This window comes from Salvelinus namaycush, chromosome 6, assembly GCF_016432855.1.
Source record: "Salvelinus namaycush isolate Seneca chromosome 6, SaNama_1.0, whole genome shotgun sequence".
Lineage (NCBI taxonomy): Eukaryota > Metazoa > Chordata > Actinopteri > Salmoniformes > Salmonidae > Salvelinus > Salvelinus namaycush.
The window spans coordinates 1082447-1096545 of NC_052312.1; the positions used below are offsets into that span (position 1 = coordinate 1082447).

General features: G+C 42.0%; 1 protein-coding gene across 1 annotated transcript; it reads left to right on the forward strand.

Annotated features, from left to right (window-relative positions):
- The first annotated feature begins 5302 nt into the window (after nt 1–5302).
- LOC120049189 (claudin domain-containing protein 1-like) lies at nt 5303–10811 on the forward strand. The gene is made up of 4 exons (XM_038995418.1): nt 5303–6160; nt 6286–6393; nt 7052–7189; nt 10059–10811. The coding sequence occupies exons 1-4, from the start codon at nt 5869–5871 to the stop codon at nt 10277–10279; spliced, it is 759 nt and encodes a 252-aa protein (XP_038851346.1). The 5' UTR covers nt 5303–5868; the 3' UTR covers nt 10280–10811.
- Nucleotides 10812–14099: the final 3288 nt, after the last annotated feature.

The window sequence follows — 14099 nt, forward strand, 5'->3', positions numbered from 1 at the left end:
ATCCTAAAGATTGATTCTATACATCGTTTGACATGTTTCTACAAACTGTAATGGAACTGTCGTCTGAACTAAGTGCCTGCGCCGTGTGAAATTGGATTTGTGAACTAAATGCGCAAATAAAAAAGAGGGATTTGGACATAAATGATGGACTTTATAGAACAAAACAAACATTTATTGTGGAACTGGGATTCCTGGGAGTGCATTCGGATGAAGATCAAAGGTAAGTGAATATTTATAATGCTATTTCTGACTTCTGTTGACTCCACAACATGGCGAATATCTGTATGGCTTGTTTTGGTCTCTGAGCGCTGTACGCAGATTATTGCATGGTGTGCTTTTTCCATAAAGCTTTTTTGAAATCTGACACAGCGGTTGCATTAAGGAGAAGTTTATCTATAATTCCATGCATAACACTTGTATCTTTTATCAATGTTTATTATGAGTATTTCTGTAAATTGATGTGGCTCTCTGCAAAATCACTGGATGTTTTGGTAGCAAAACATTACTGAACATAACGCGCCAATGTAAACTGAGGTTTTTGGATATAAATATGAACTTTATCGAACAAAACATACATGTATTGTGTAACATGAAGTCCTATGAGTGTCATCTGATGAAGATCATCAAAGGTTAGTGATTCATTTTATCTCTATTTCTGCTTTTTGTGACTCATCTCTTTGGCTGGAAAAATGGCTGTTTTACATGTCAACAGTTATCCTGAGTTGAGTTCAGAATTGACCAAAGTTAGCTCATGAACATCTTTATCCCATTAGCAGTATACTTCTCTGGTTTGTAGACTCCTCAGTCAATGACATTTGTGTAAAGGAGGAATGCAAACGTGCATATATGGCAGCCCGTGAGAACTGGAGTTTGACCCTGTGGTATGATGTTATTGTATCCTATAATCACCCTGGATTATAACAGGGGGGGGCTGGGGGGGGGGGGGTCGGACCTATGGGACAGCATAAGCTGATCCATCAAAACATGTTCTCTGTCCTTGAAATCTTTCTTCGATTGATTTGACAGTATGTGGGTAAGAAAATACACAGTAAAACTCCTGCTCAATGACACAACTTTATTAAATACTTTTTTTATTCTGATCATAATTGATTTATTTATACCCCTCTTTCATTCTATAATGGAATAATTTTACAATTAAGCTCACTGGATACAATACTTGTTTATGTTTTGAAAATATATGATGCATGATTGAGCAATAATGCATGAGGGGGTGTGGTATTTCAAATCAAATCAAATGTTATTTGTCCCATACATGTGTTTAGCAGATGTTATTGTGGTTTTGTAGCAAAATGCTTGTGTTTCTAGATCCAACAGTGCAGTAATATCTAACAAGTAATATCTCACAATACACACAATCTAAAGTAAAGGAATGGAATTAAGAGTATATAAGTATTTGCACGAGCAGTGTCAGAGCAGCATAAACTAAGATAGAGTAGAATAGGATAGAATACAGTATATACATATGTGATGAGTAATGCAAAATATGTAAACATTAGGCCAATATACCACGGCTAAGGGCTGTTTTTACGAACAACGCAATGCAGAGTGCCTGAATACAGCCCTTAGCCGTGATATATTGGCCATATACCACAAACCCTAAGGTGCCTTATTGCTATTATAAACTGGTTACCAATGTAATTAGAGCATTAAAAATAAATGGTTTGTCATACCCAGCCAATCAGCATTCAGGGCTCGAACCACCCAGTCTATAATATAATTTAAATACTTGTCACGTTCCTGACCTTATTTCCTTTATTTTGTCTTTGTTTAGTATGGTCAGGACGTGAGCTGGGTGGGCATTCTATGTTATGTGTTTCTATGTTGGGTTCTTTTCAATTAGCCTGATATGGTTCTCAATCAGGGGCAGGTGTTTTACGTTTCCTCTGATTGAGAACCATATTAAGGTAGGCTGTTCACACTGTTTTTTGTGGGTGATTGTTCCTGTGTCAGTGTTTGTGTCACACGGGACTGTTTCGTTTGTGAGTTTGTGCCTGTTCGTGCATTCTTCGTTGTCTGTAAGTTCTCATGTTCAGGTCTGTTTACGTCGTTTATTGTTTTGTAGTTTGTTAAGAGTTTTTTCGTGTTCGTCTTTCTTTAAATAAATCATTATGTCTTCATACCTCGCTGCATATTGGTCCGATCCTTGCTCCTCCTCAGACGAGGAGGAGAACGAACGTTACAATACTACGGATACTATTATAAATATGATAATAGGTACTGTACCTAATATACACACACGCACACACACACACAGTAAAATCCTATTAAATACAAGGAAATAACAGACTAAATGTTTCCTATCTTAACACTCTTGATGAGTTTAGTTTTTCAGAGATATCGTACGCTTCATACTATTTACATCTACAGTTAATCTGAGAGATTATTGTGAATTGGCTTTTAGTGTTAGTCTGGCATAAGATACACATCTGTTTTACTCTAGAGTCTGGGAAGGCTCTTAGATGTTGTCGGCAAGTTGCATTGAAAATGAAGGGGCTGCGACTTCAAAATGGCATGCTACGCTGGTATCCCCTTTTCAAATTGAAAGAATCATGAACTAGCTACCTGTTTGTCTATCTCTAGTTGGGGCGAGGCGAACTGATTAGGAAGTGAGGAATATTTTGCATGCAAATATCTCACATGTGAGAACCAATCAAAGCTCAATCTCTGGGAGAGTGAATATTACACCAACAAACTAACTGCTGTCCAGACCAGTGGTACACACCACTCCCTCACTGTGTATCATGTGGGCCTGTGGGTCTAATCTAGTGTAGTCTTGTAGTTCGAGTTTTGTAAAGCCAGATAGTTAGATAAACATCACATTTGGAGCCATACTTTACCTTGTCATACAATCCACTCATTTAGTCAACAAATAGTAAACACTACAATGGCCTGAATCTCAACGACAGTAAGACGCACATTAAAGATTGTATACCTCCAGAAAAAGCATACAACCTTACACTGGCACAATATCGGGACCATGTCATTGTTTTACAAGTCACAAGTAAGTCCCAAGTCAAGTCCCAAGTCAAGACAGGCAAGTCCGAGTCAGGTCTCGAGTCCTAAACAAGTCATAATGTGCTCTTTACCAAATGTAATACCATTTCATATTTTTAACAAAGCAATAGTAGTATATTACATTTACGCAAATCATGAATGCTTTTAAAAATATCTATATGTTTATTACTTTCCAAATAAATGTTATATTTCCATGGAAATACATGGGTACCCATGAGAAAGACCCCTCCCCCCCCCACCCTCTCTCTGTGACAGCGGCTGGGTCTGGTCGTGTGGGATGGTTCGCCCTCGCACTTGCCGTAATCAGGAAGTTAGGAAGAGTACACAACCATTCTAGGAGGCACTCTGCCACAAATGTGCTCATTTGATCTTTTCCAGCTCCAAGCAGCGTGGTGGCGAGTCAATCTGCAAGTCTAATCTAGGCAAGCAGTGAGGAACGCACATAACAATACTTGCTCCAGACATCACAAGCCAGCAAAAAGAAACCCATGAAACAAGTTACACACACTTAAACACACAACCTCGTGTGATGGATAGCTGTCGGCTATATTAGCCACGACTTACCGTTCTTTGTGCAGCTTCAAATGTCGAACAAAGTTAGAAATTGTTGCGCCTCCGTCTGTAATTTTCTTCCCGCATGTTGTAATCCGTTTTTTGTTGATACAGCGTCGTCTTTATATACGAAAATAATAATTTGGGGTATCAAATCAAATCAAATGTATTTATATAGCCCTTCTTACATCAGCTGATATATCAAAGTGCTGTACAGAAACCCAGCCTAAAACCCCAAACAGCAAGCAATGCAGGTGTAGAAGCACGGTGGCTAGGAAAAACTCCCGAGAAAGGCCAAAACCTAGGAAGAAACCTAGAGAGGAACCAGGCTATGAGGGGTGGCCAGTCCTCTTCTGCCTTTGCCGGGTGGCGATTATAACAGAACATGGCCAAGATGTTCAAATGTTCATAAATGACCAGCATAGTCAAATAATAATAATCACAGTAGTTGTCGAGGGTGCAACAAGTCAGCACCTCAGGAGTAAATGTCAGTTGGCTTTTCATAGCCGATCATTGAGAGTATCTCTACCGCTCCTGCTGTCTCTAGAGAGTTGAAAACAGCAGGTCTGGGACAGGTAGCACGTCCGGTGAACAGGTCATGGTTCCATAGCCGCAGGCAGAACAGTTGAAACTGGAGCAGCAGCACGGCCAGGTGGACTGGGGACAGCAAGGAGTCATCATGCCAGGTAGTCCTGAGGTATCATTGTTCCAAGGGCTCCATCTGAATTCAACCGCCGACGTTCCTCTGCACTGCCACGCACATTTTGATGGGCTGCTGTCCGATTTCAAACTGTAATCCGTTAAATGAAGAGTTGATGCGCTGTACACTTTTTTAAATAGCATCATTTTTAATATTTGGGCTTGGGGAGGGTATCAAGTCAGTTCAAGTCATAAGGCTCAAGTCCAAGTCAAGTCACGAGTCATTGGTGTTAATGAATGACAAGACTTCAAGGGATGTTCAGGTGCTATCAACCTGGTGTCCATCTGGCACCAAGTGGCTGGGACAGTAACATAATTTTTAAATTTCAATAAACTACATTGTGCAATCCATTGTTCATCTTCAAGAATGTAAAGTGGTTTACCAAGAAGTTAGTGGTGATATTATAACAATCAGTTGTGCTTTGCAACTGTTCTCTATTGAGTTTACTAGGCATATTCATAAAGTCATGAGTGACACATCACACAGCCACTAATGGACCGGTAGGCTACTAATTGGTGCAGTCAGGCCTAAAACTCAAATCCCCACTCTGCAAAATCAACACCAACCTGCATCAGTTCCTAGACAAAAACGTTTTAATTTATTTTGTCATATTTTGGTTAAGGTTACAGGTTAAAATAATTATATTCAGTACATATATTCAGTTCATATCTCATTTCCATATAGTTATGTGTATCGTGGCCTACCTTCTCTATAGGAGTAGGATATTCTATTTTATTCAATAAGTCTGATAATTAGACATTTTCAAGAAGAGAAGTGTAGGTCTAGGCCTAAAAATGTGTGGTTTAAACTTGAATTTAAATAATTTACACAAAATGCAAACGGGACCCGCACCTATCTGATTGAGCGGGGTTGGGTTAAATGCGGGGGTGGGTCGACTTTAGTCTACAGTCGGCTTCGTTAGCCTCACTACTCAGAACACTATCTTCGAGCTATGAGTAAAACTATAATACCCAGCATTCCATTGCCACCTACCGGAAAAGGAAAACGCATGGATGTATGTGTTTACAATCTTTCCTAACAAGCTTAAATTCGCAGCTGCTGTTCCTCATGAAACAAGTGTAGGCGATACCGGCAAGAGAAAATAATGACAAATGTATTATTTGCTACTACTCATTTAGTACGATATAACAGAATGTGTTTGTTTCGTACTTGTAGAACAGGCGGGGTAGCCAAATAATCTGTCGCATCGTCAGGCCACCCACCCACCATATGCAGCAGTGATTTTTAAGAAGTGGGACAAGCGAACAGATGGCGCATCTAGGCTGCGCGCGACAGGGACACCTACAGTGTTGAAACAGTGTTGGGTATGAACAAGGCAGCTAGTAAAGGGGTGTTTTATGTAGTCTACATCTTTGCCATTTCTGAGTGGATTGGATAATATTACATCGCAGGATTTCCTACTGCCTCTGAACCGTTGCTTGAGTTTACTTTGGCGCGGGTATTGGAAAACACGCAGTGACAGGGCCATCGCCACCGGTAGCTATAATCAGAGAGGGGAAGAGGCGAAGCGAAGCCTTTGCTATAATCTCCTATTTGACGCCTCTCTCAGTTGGTAAACAATGGTTGACAACCGTTATGCCACGGCTTTGGTTATCAGCTGTGTGCTCAGCGTGCTGGCTACGGTGTACCTGTCTGTAGCGGTTGGGACGCAGCACTGGTACCAGTACACCAGTCCCCCGGTGCGTGGCGAGGCCAACGTATCCGAACTGCGGTCGCTGCATGATGAATTCATGGAAGGGGAATTCGATGAGAAGACCTACAGCGACACGCTCTTCCGTCTCAACGGGACCATAGGCCTCTGGTGGCGCTGCGTTCTGGTACCATCTCATACCCACTGGTACAAGGAGTCAGGTATGGTCAACCTAATCTCCTCCCATAAACTCAGTCAACACGGATTTCCTCAAAATAATTTGGTGATCCAATCCATGGTTTGTGAGGGCATGATTTATGCTTTTTTCTCAATTTCTCTGTTTCAGATCCAAAGATGGTAATGAAGTGTGTTAGCTTCACGTTAACACAGCAGTTTACCCCAAAGTACAAAGAGCCAGGGAACCACAACAGTGGAGAGGACATGCTGCGGACCTGTAAGCCTGTATTAATTTATTTTGCAAATTGCAATGTATTGATCTGTTACCCCACCCAGCTTCTGTGATATGCTATGCATGCTCAATGCCTTATGCCAAGGGTCACCAACTCCAGGCCTGGGAAACAATTGGGGTGTGCAGGCTTTTGTTCCAACACAATATGAACACAATTGATTCACCCGGTAGCTCTCCAGGACCGGAGTTGGATCACCCTGTAGCTCTCCAGGACCGGAGTTGGATCACCCTGTAGCTCTCCAGGACCGGAGTTGGATCACCCTGTAGCTCTCCAGGACCGGAGTTGGATCACCCTGTAGCTCTCCAGGACCGGAGTTGGATCACCCTGTAGCTCTCCAGGACCGGAGTTGGATCACCCTGTAGCTCTCCAGGACCGGAGTTGGATCACCCTGTATCTCTCCAGAACCGGAGTTGGATCACCCTGTCTTATGCCTATACTTCAGTAATTAATGTCTTATGCCCACATTGTGTGATATGCATTATGCAATGCATGAATAACTTATACCTGGCATCTGTGATATTCATTAATAGACACAGTATCATTGTATGCACTTGGATGCTCATGCTTTTCTATCTGAATTGTGTGTGAGAGTTTTTACTGCTTGCCTATTGAGTTCTAACTTGGATCCCTATCTGTGTGCAGACCTGTGGAGGTGCCAGTTCCTGCTGCCAATAATCTCCTTAGGTCTGGTGGTGCTGGCAGGCTTGATAGGGTTCTGTGCCTGCCTCTGCCACAGTCTCACCCCCACCCTGGGCATAGGAATGCTCCACCTACTGGCTGGTGAGGGATTTATTAAACATTGTATTGTTCTTATCATTCTCTTCTTAAGCAATAAGGCCCATGTGGGTGTGGTATATGGCCAATATACCATGGCTAAGGGCTGTTCTTAGATACGATGCAACGCAGAGCCTTAGCCGTGGTATATTGGCCGTATACCACAAACCCAGAGGTGCCTTATTGCTATTATAAACTGGTTACCAATGTAATTAGAGCAGTACAAATAAATGTTTTGTCATACCTGTGGTATACGGTCTGATATACCACAGCTGTCAGCCAATCAGCATTCAGGGCTTGAACCACCCAGTTTATAATAAGTTGTACCCTTCTTCATTGTTTCCAGAAGGGCATTTCAGTGCTAGACACCATGGCTATTGCCCACAACTTTGTTCTACTATAGTGGAATAGTGAATTCGAATGCTCTCGCATACACTAGTCCAAACTCAGTCCTGGGGACTCCATTGTTGTGCACGTTTTGGTTTTTGCCTTTGCACTACACAGCTGATTCATGTAACTGACTCATTATCATCTATTTCAAACATAAATTTGTTTCCTGTGGCACTAATTCCAAAAAGTTTTGGGACACTGTAAAGTCCATGGAGAATAAGAGCACCTCCTCCCAGCTGCCCACTGCACTGAGGACAGGAAACACTGTCACCACCGATAAATCTACGATTATCAATAATTTCAATAAGCATTTTTCTACGGCTGGCCATGCTTTCCACCTGGTTACACCTACCCCGGCCAACATCTCAGCACTCCCTGCAGTAACTTGCCCAAGCCCCCCCCGCTTCTCCTTCACCCAAATCCAGACAGCTGATGAGCTGCAAAATCTGGATCCCTACAAATCAGCTGGACTAGACAATCTGGACCCTCTCTTTCTAAAATTATCCGCCGAAATTGTTGCAACCCCTATTACTAGCCTATTCAACTTCTCTTTCGTATCGTCTGAGATCCTCAAAGTTTGGAAAGCTGCCGCGGTCATTCCCCTCTTCAAAGCGGGAGACACTCTAGACCCAAACTGCTACAAACCGATATCTATCCTGCCCTGCCTTTCTAAAGTCTTCGAAAGCCAAGTTAACAAACAGATCACTGACCATTTCGAATCCCACCATACCTTCTCCACTATGCAATCTGGTTTCCGAGCTGGTTATGGGTGCACCTCATTCACGCTCAAGGTCCTAAACGATATCATAACCGCCATCAATAAAAGACATTACTGTGCAGCCGTTTTCATCGACCTGGCCAAAGCTTTCCACTCTGTCAATCACCGCATTCTTATCGGCAGACTCAATAGCCGTGGCTTCTCAAATGACTGCCTCGCCTGGTTCACCAACTACTTCTCAGATAGAGTTCAGTGTGTCAAATCGGGGGGCCTGTTGTCCGGACCTCTGGCAGTCTCTATGGGGGTGCCACAGGGTTCAATTCTCGGGCCTACTCTTTTCTCTGTATATATCAATGATGTCGCTCTTGCTGCTGGTGATTCTCTGATCCACCTTTACGCAGATGACACCATTCTGTATACTTCTGGCCCTTCTTTGGACACTGTGCTATCAAACCTCCAAACGAGCTTCAATGCCATACACCACTCCTTCCGTGGGCTCCAACTGCTTTTAAATGCAAGTTAAACTAAGTGCATGCTCTTCAACCAATTGCTGCCCACACCCTCCGCCCAACTAGCATCACTACTCTGGACGGTTCTGACCTAGAATATGTGGACAACTACAAATGCCTAGGTGTCTGGTTAGACTGTAAATGCTCCTTCCAGACTCACATCAAGCATCTCCAATCCAAAATTAAATCTAGAATCGGTTTCCTATTTTGCAACAAATCCTCCTTCACTCATGCTGCCAAACATACCCTCGTAAAACTGACTATCCTACCGATCCTTGACTTCGGCGATTGTCATTTACAAAATAGAACACTCTACTAAGCAAACTGGATGTAGTCTATCACAGTGCCATCCGTTTTGTCACCAAAGCCCCATATACTACCCACTACTGCGACCTGTATGCTCTCGTTGGCTGGCCCTCACTACATATTCGTCGTCAAACCCACTGGCTCCAGGTCATCTATAAGTCTTTGCTATGTAAAGCCCCGCCTTATCTCAGCTCACTGGTCACCATAGCAACACCCACCCGTAGCATGCGCTCCAGCAGGTATATTTCGCTGGTCATCCCCAAAGCCAACACTTCTTTTGGCCGCCTTTCCTTCCAGTTCTCTGCTGCCAATGACTGGAACGAATTGCAAAAATCTCTGAAGCTGGAGTCTTATCTCCCTCTCTAACTTTAAGCATCAGCTGTCAGAGCAGCTTACCGATCACTGAAGCTGTACGCAGCCAATCTGTAAATAGCACACCCAACTACCTCATCCCCATATTATTATTTATCCTCTAGCTCTTTTGCACTCCAGTATCTCTGCTTGCACATCATCATCTGCACATCTATCACTCCAGTGTTAATGCTAAGTTGTAATTATTTCACCTCTATAGACTATTTATTTATTGCCTACCTCCCTACTCTTCTACATTTGCAAACACTGTACATAGATTTTTCTGTGGTGTTATTGACTGTACGTTTGTTTGTGTAACTCTGTGTTGTTTTTGGCGCGCTGCTTTGCTTTTTCTTGGCCAGGTCGCAGTTATAAATGAGAACTTGTTCTCAACTGGCCTACCTGGTTAACTAAAAGTGAAAAAAACAAACAAATGCAGCTATCCTTGAGATCATGTTTTAAGACTCACCATTGATACAACAGTAGTTGAAGGAAAAAGTCATCCTTGATTTCTTTTAGAAATATACAACAATTGCATATGCCTGACCCCCCCCCCCCCCCCCCCCCCCCCATCCCTCTCTTCCTCCTGCTCTCCCTGCAGGGCTGTGTACTCTAGCCACAGTCTGCTGTTACCTGGCAGGGATGGATCTCCTCCACAGGGTCTCTGTGCTGCCAGACAAGGTGGACGGCTCCCTGGGCTGGTCTCTCTACCTGGCCCTCATCTCGTCCCCGCTGCACATGATGGCTGCCGCTCTTCTGGTGTGGGCGGCACGCAGCCACAGTCAGAACTACTACCGCATGACTGCCTACAGGGTAGCATAGAGACCAGGTCTGCTGGTGCCTGACTATCTGTTTTATATAGGCACATTTCCAAATCAAAACCATAACTCCAACCACATGATACTTGTTGATCTTGAAATAACTGAATAAGAATATAGAAAATGCTAATCTTTGCCCTCTGATAGGCTACTGGGATTTTCACCCTATTGCTTTCACACAGTTGCTTATCCAATCATTTCAGATCTATAAAAGTGCCTAGTGTAGGGGTGAGGAGTTGACATTGGGAAACAGAGTGACCCAGAACAAAATGTACCATTGGTTAGACCAACAAGCATATAATTGTTTATAATAGACTTTCCAAACCGTAACCAGCCACAGTCAGAGCTGCTTTCAGTCGACTCTCATATGCACTAGCAAGAAATATTATTGGCCCATGTTTGGAAAATCAAACCGTTCTGTAAGAAATATGTTTATGGCGATTGAAGTTTAGTCCAAACATTTGAGTACAGTACCAGTCAAAAGTTTGGTCACATCGACTCATTCCAGGGTTTTCTTATTCTACATTGTAGAAAAATAGTGAAGCCATCAAAACTATGAAATAACACATGGAATCATGTAGTAACCAAAAAAGTGTTAAACAAATCAAAATATATTTTCTATTTTAGATTCTTCAAAGTATCCACCCTTTGCCTTGATGACACCGTTGCTCACTCTTGGCATTCTCTCAACCAGCTTCACCTGGAATGCTTTTTAAACAGTCTTGAAGGAGTTCCCACATATGCTGAGCACTTGTTGGCTGCTTCTCCTTCACTCTGCGGTCCAACTCATCCCAAACCATGTCAATTGGGTTGAGGTCAGGTGATTGTGGAGGCCAGGTCATCTGATGCAGCACTCCATCACTCTCCTTCTTGGTCAAATAGCCCTTACACAGCCTGGAGGTTGTGTTGGGTCATTATACGGTTGAAAAACTAATTCTAGTCCTACTAAGCGCAAACCAGATGGGATGGCGTGTCGCTCCATAATGCTGTGCTTGCCATGCTGGTTAAGTGTGCCTTGAATTCTAAATTAATCGCAGACAGTGTCACCAGCAAAGCCCCACCACACCTCCTTCTCCATGCTTCACGGTGGGAACCACACCTCCTCCTCCATGCTTCACGGTGGGAACCACACCTCCTCCTCCATGCTTCACGGTGGGAACAACACCTCCTCCTCCATGCTTCACGGTGGGAACCACACCTCCTCCTCCATGCTTCACGGTGGGAACCACACCTCCTCCATGCTTCACGGTGGGAACAACACCTCCTCCATGCTTCACGGTGGGAACAACACCTCCTCCATGCTTCACGGTGGGAACAACACCTCCTCCTCCATGCTTCACGGTGGGAACCACACATGCGGAGATCATCCGTTGACCTACTCTGCGTCTCACAAAGACATGGTGCTTGGAACCAAAAACATTTGGACTCATCAGACCAAAGGACAGATTTCCACCGGTCTAATGTCCATTGCTCGTGTTTCTTGGCCCAAGCAAGTCTCTTCTTCTTATTGGTGTCCTTTAGTAGTGGTTTCTTTGCAGCAATTCAACCATGAAAGTTTCACATGGTCTCTGAACAGTTGATGTGTAGATGTATCTGTTACTTGAACTCTGTAAAGCATTTATTTGGGCTGCAATTTCTGAGGCTGGTAACTAACTTATCCTCTGTAGCAGAGGTAATTCTGGGTCATCCATTCCTGTGGTGGTCCTCATGAGAGCCAGGTTCATCATAGTGCTTGATGGTTTTTGCGACTGCACTTGAAGAAACGTTCAAATGTCTTGACATTTTACCGGATTGACTGACCTTCATGTCTTAAAGTGATGATGGACTGTCCTTTCTCTTTGCTTATTTGAACTGTTCTTTCCATAATATGGACTTGGTCTTTTACCACATAGGGCTATCTTCTGTATAACACCCCTACCTTGTCACAACACAACTGATTGGCTCAAACGCATCAAGAAGGAAAGAAATTCCTCAAATAAACTTTTAAGGCACACCTGTTAATTGAAATGCATTCCAGGTGACTACCTCATGAAGCTGGTTGAGAGAATGCCAAGAGTATGCAAAGCTGTCATCCAAGGCAAAGCGTGGCTGCTTTGAAGAATATCAAATATATTTGTATTTGTTCAACACTTTTTTGGTTACTACATGATTCCATATGTGTTATTTCATAGTTTTGATGTCTTCACTATTATTCTACAATGTAGAAATAGTAAAAATAAAGAAAAACCCTTGAATGAGTAGGTGTGTCCAAAGTTTTGACTGGTACTGTATTTCAAAATGTATTTCGACCTTAGAAGAACCTGGACATAGCCAGGACAAATGGAAAAATATAAGCAACAAACATTTCCTTTTGAGTGACAATCTATAGAAAGTTTCATATTGTTTGTTGTGGTTGGATATTTTGTATGTAATTTGTTGATTTTAAGAGATTTTTTTTGTGTCTTTTATCAGGAGTATTATTTTGATTGATTTGTAAGATTCTGCAGAACTTCTTAGGAATGTATTACCCCCACATTACAGCTAGGTTCATAGTGGCCAATGTCACTTTGTTACTAAGGTTCTGTTTTGTACACATGACGTTACATTCCGTTGTAGACTATTGCTCACTATTGACTAGATGTGGTTAATTTGATTTATGTTTCATTTACATAGTGTTACTTTTTGTTATTTATGTCTTTTTGGTTTACTTAATTTATTCATTTTTACTATCACCTACAAATGCCACTTCTATGGCACAGGCTTGTATTAATAATCTCAAAGAAATACAAAGGTTAAACTGTGAACTGTTAATAATACTAATTTATTATGTCAAGAATGTATTTAATGTGGTTGTGTGAAAAACGTTAATGATCCTTTTTCTTTGAATCCAAGTTATTTTTGGATCATATTTTTTAAATGCTTTGCAATGAATGCATTATTCTTAGGCCTGGGTATTTAATCTGATTTTAGTCTACAATGTACAATTTAACTGTTCGCAAGTGAAGATTAATGTCTGACAAATACCTTGATCAACCCTTGACCGTCAAGAAGAATAGAGTACTTTGGAAACATGTTAATTTAAATTGTGTGTCCATAAGGTCTATATACATGATATGACAGCAGTCAATGTTCCATGAAAACGTATGCGTTATGAAAGGTTAAGATTTTATGAAAGAATGTGGACTTAAAAAAGTAGCTGATGAGTCAAGCTTTTTTCAAAATGATGTCGATTTTTCTTTTTTCAATATTTAAAAGAAATGGTTCTAACCATATTTTCTGCCTGGCAAATGTAGTTCATATAGCAAATGATATGGTATGTATGTGCTTCGGTAAATCTATTGTGAATGTATTTTATTATTCTCCCAAGAGATATCCTGGAGTAACGAGCAAGTGTGGAAAATGTTGAATTGTGACCTGATGATGTCATACTAGGTTTGTGTGTATTGAAGCGTTTATCAGCAAATGCTGTCATTTTAAATAAAGGATTTTATTATACATTTTTGAAGTTCATAACATTTGAACAATGTGTCTCGCTTGACATGACAACCTTATTCCGGAGGTGTGTTTTGAATCTACTGTTCATATCAAGAACTTGAAATTAGCTCTGATTTGTATTGTCCATTTTAGTTAGTCACTCTCCTCTCCATATTCCATTAGCTACTGATAGCCTTCGTCCTTCATCTCCTCTTCCTCCTCTTTCTTCTGGCGCACTTTTTCTCTTTCCCTGTTCTATTTCACTCTCCAACCAGATGGACGGTATCCCCACACTTCTCTGTCTTGCCAGGGAGAGAGCTATGCCCTTCTCATAGTACGCACATTCATTAATGAAGAATGGACAGAGAGGC

Bases quoted from the DNA above. Each gene is read 5' to 3' on its own strand.
- LOC120049189 (XM_038995418.1), top strand. From the start codon at position 5,869: ATGGTTGACAACCGTTATGCCACGGCTTTGGTTATCAGCTGTGTGCTC. The intron at 6,161-6,285 runs GTATGGTCAACC...TCTCTGTTTCAG, and splicing joins CCACTGGTACAAGGAGTCAG to ATCCAAAGATGGTAATGAAG. The intron at 6,394-7,051 runs GTAAGCCTGTAT...ATCTGTGTGCAG, and splicing joins AGAGGACATGCTGCGGACCT to ACCTGTGGAGGTGCCAGTTC.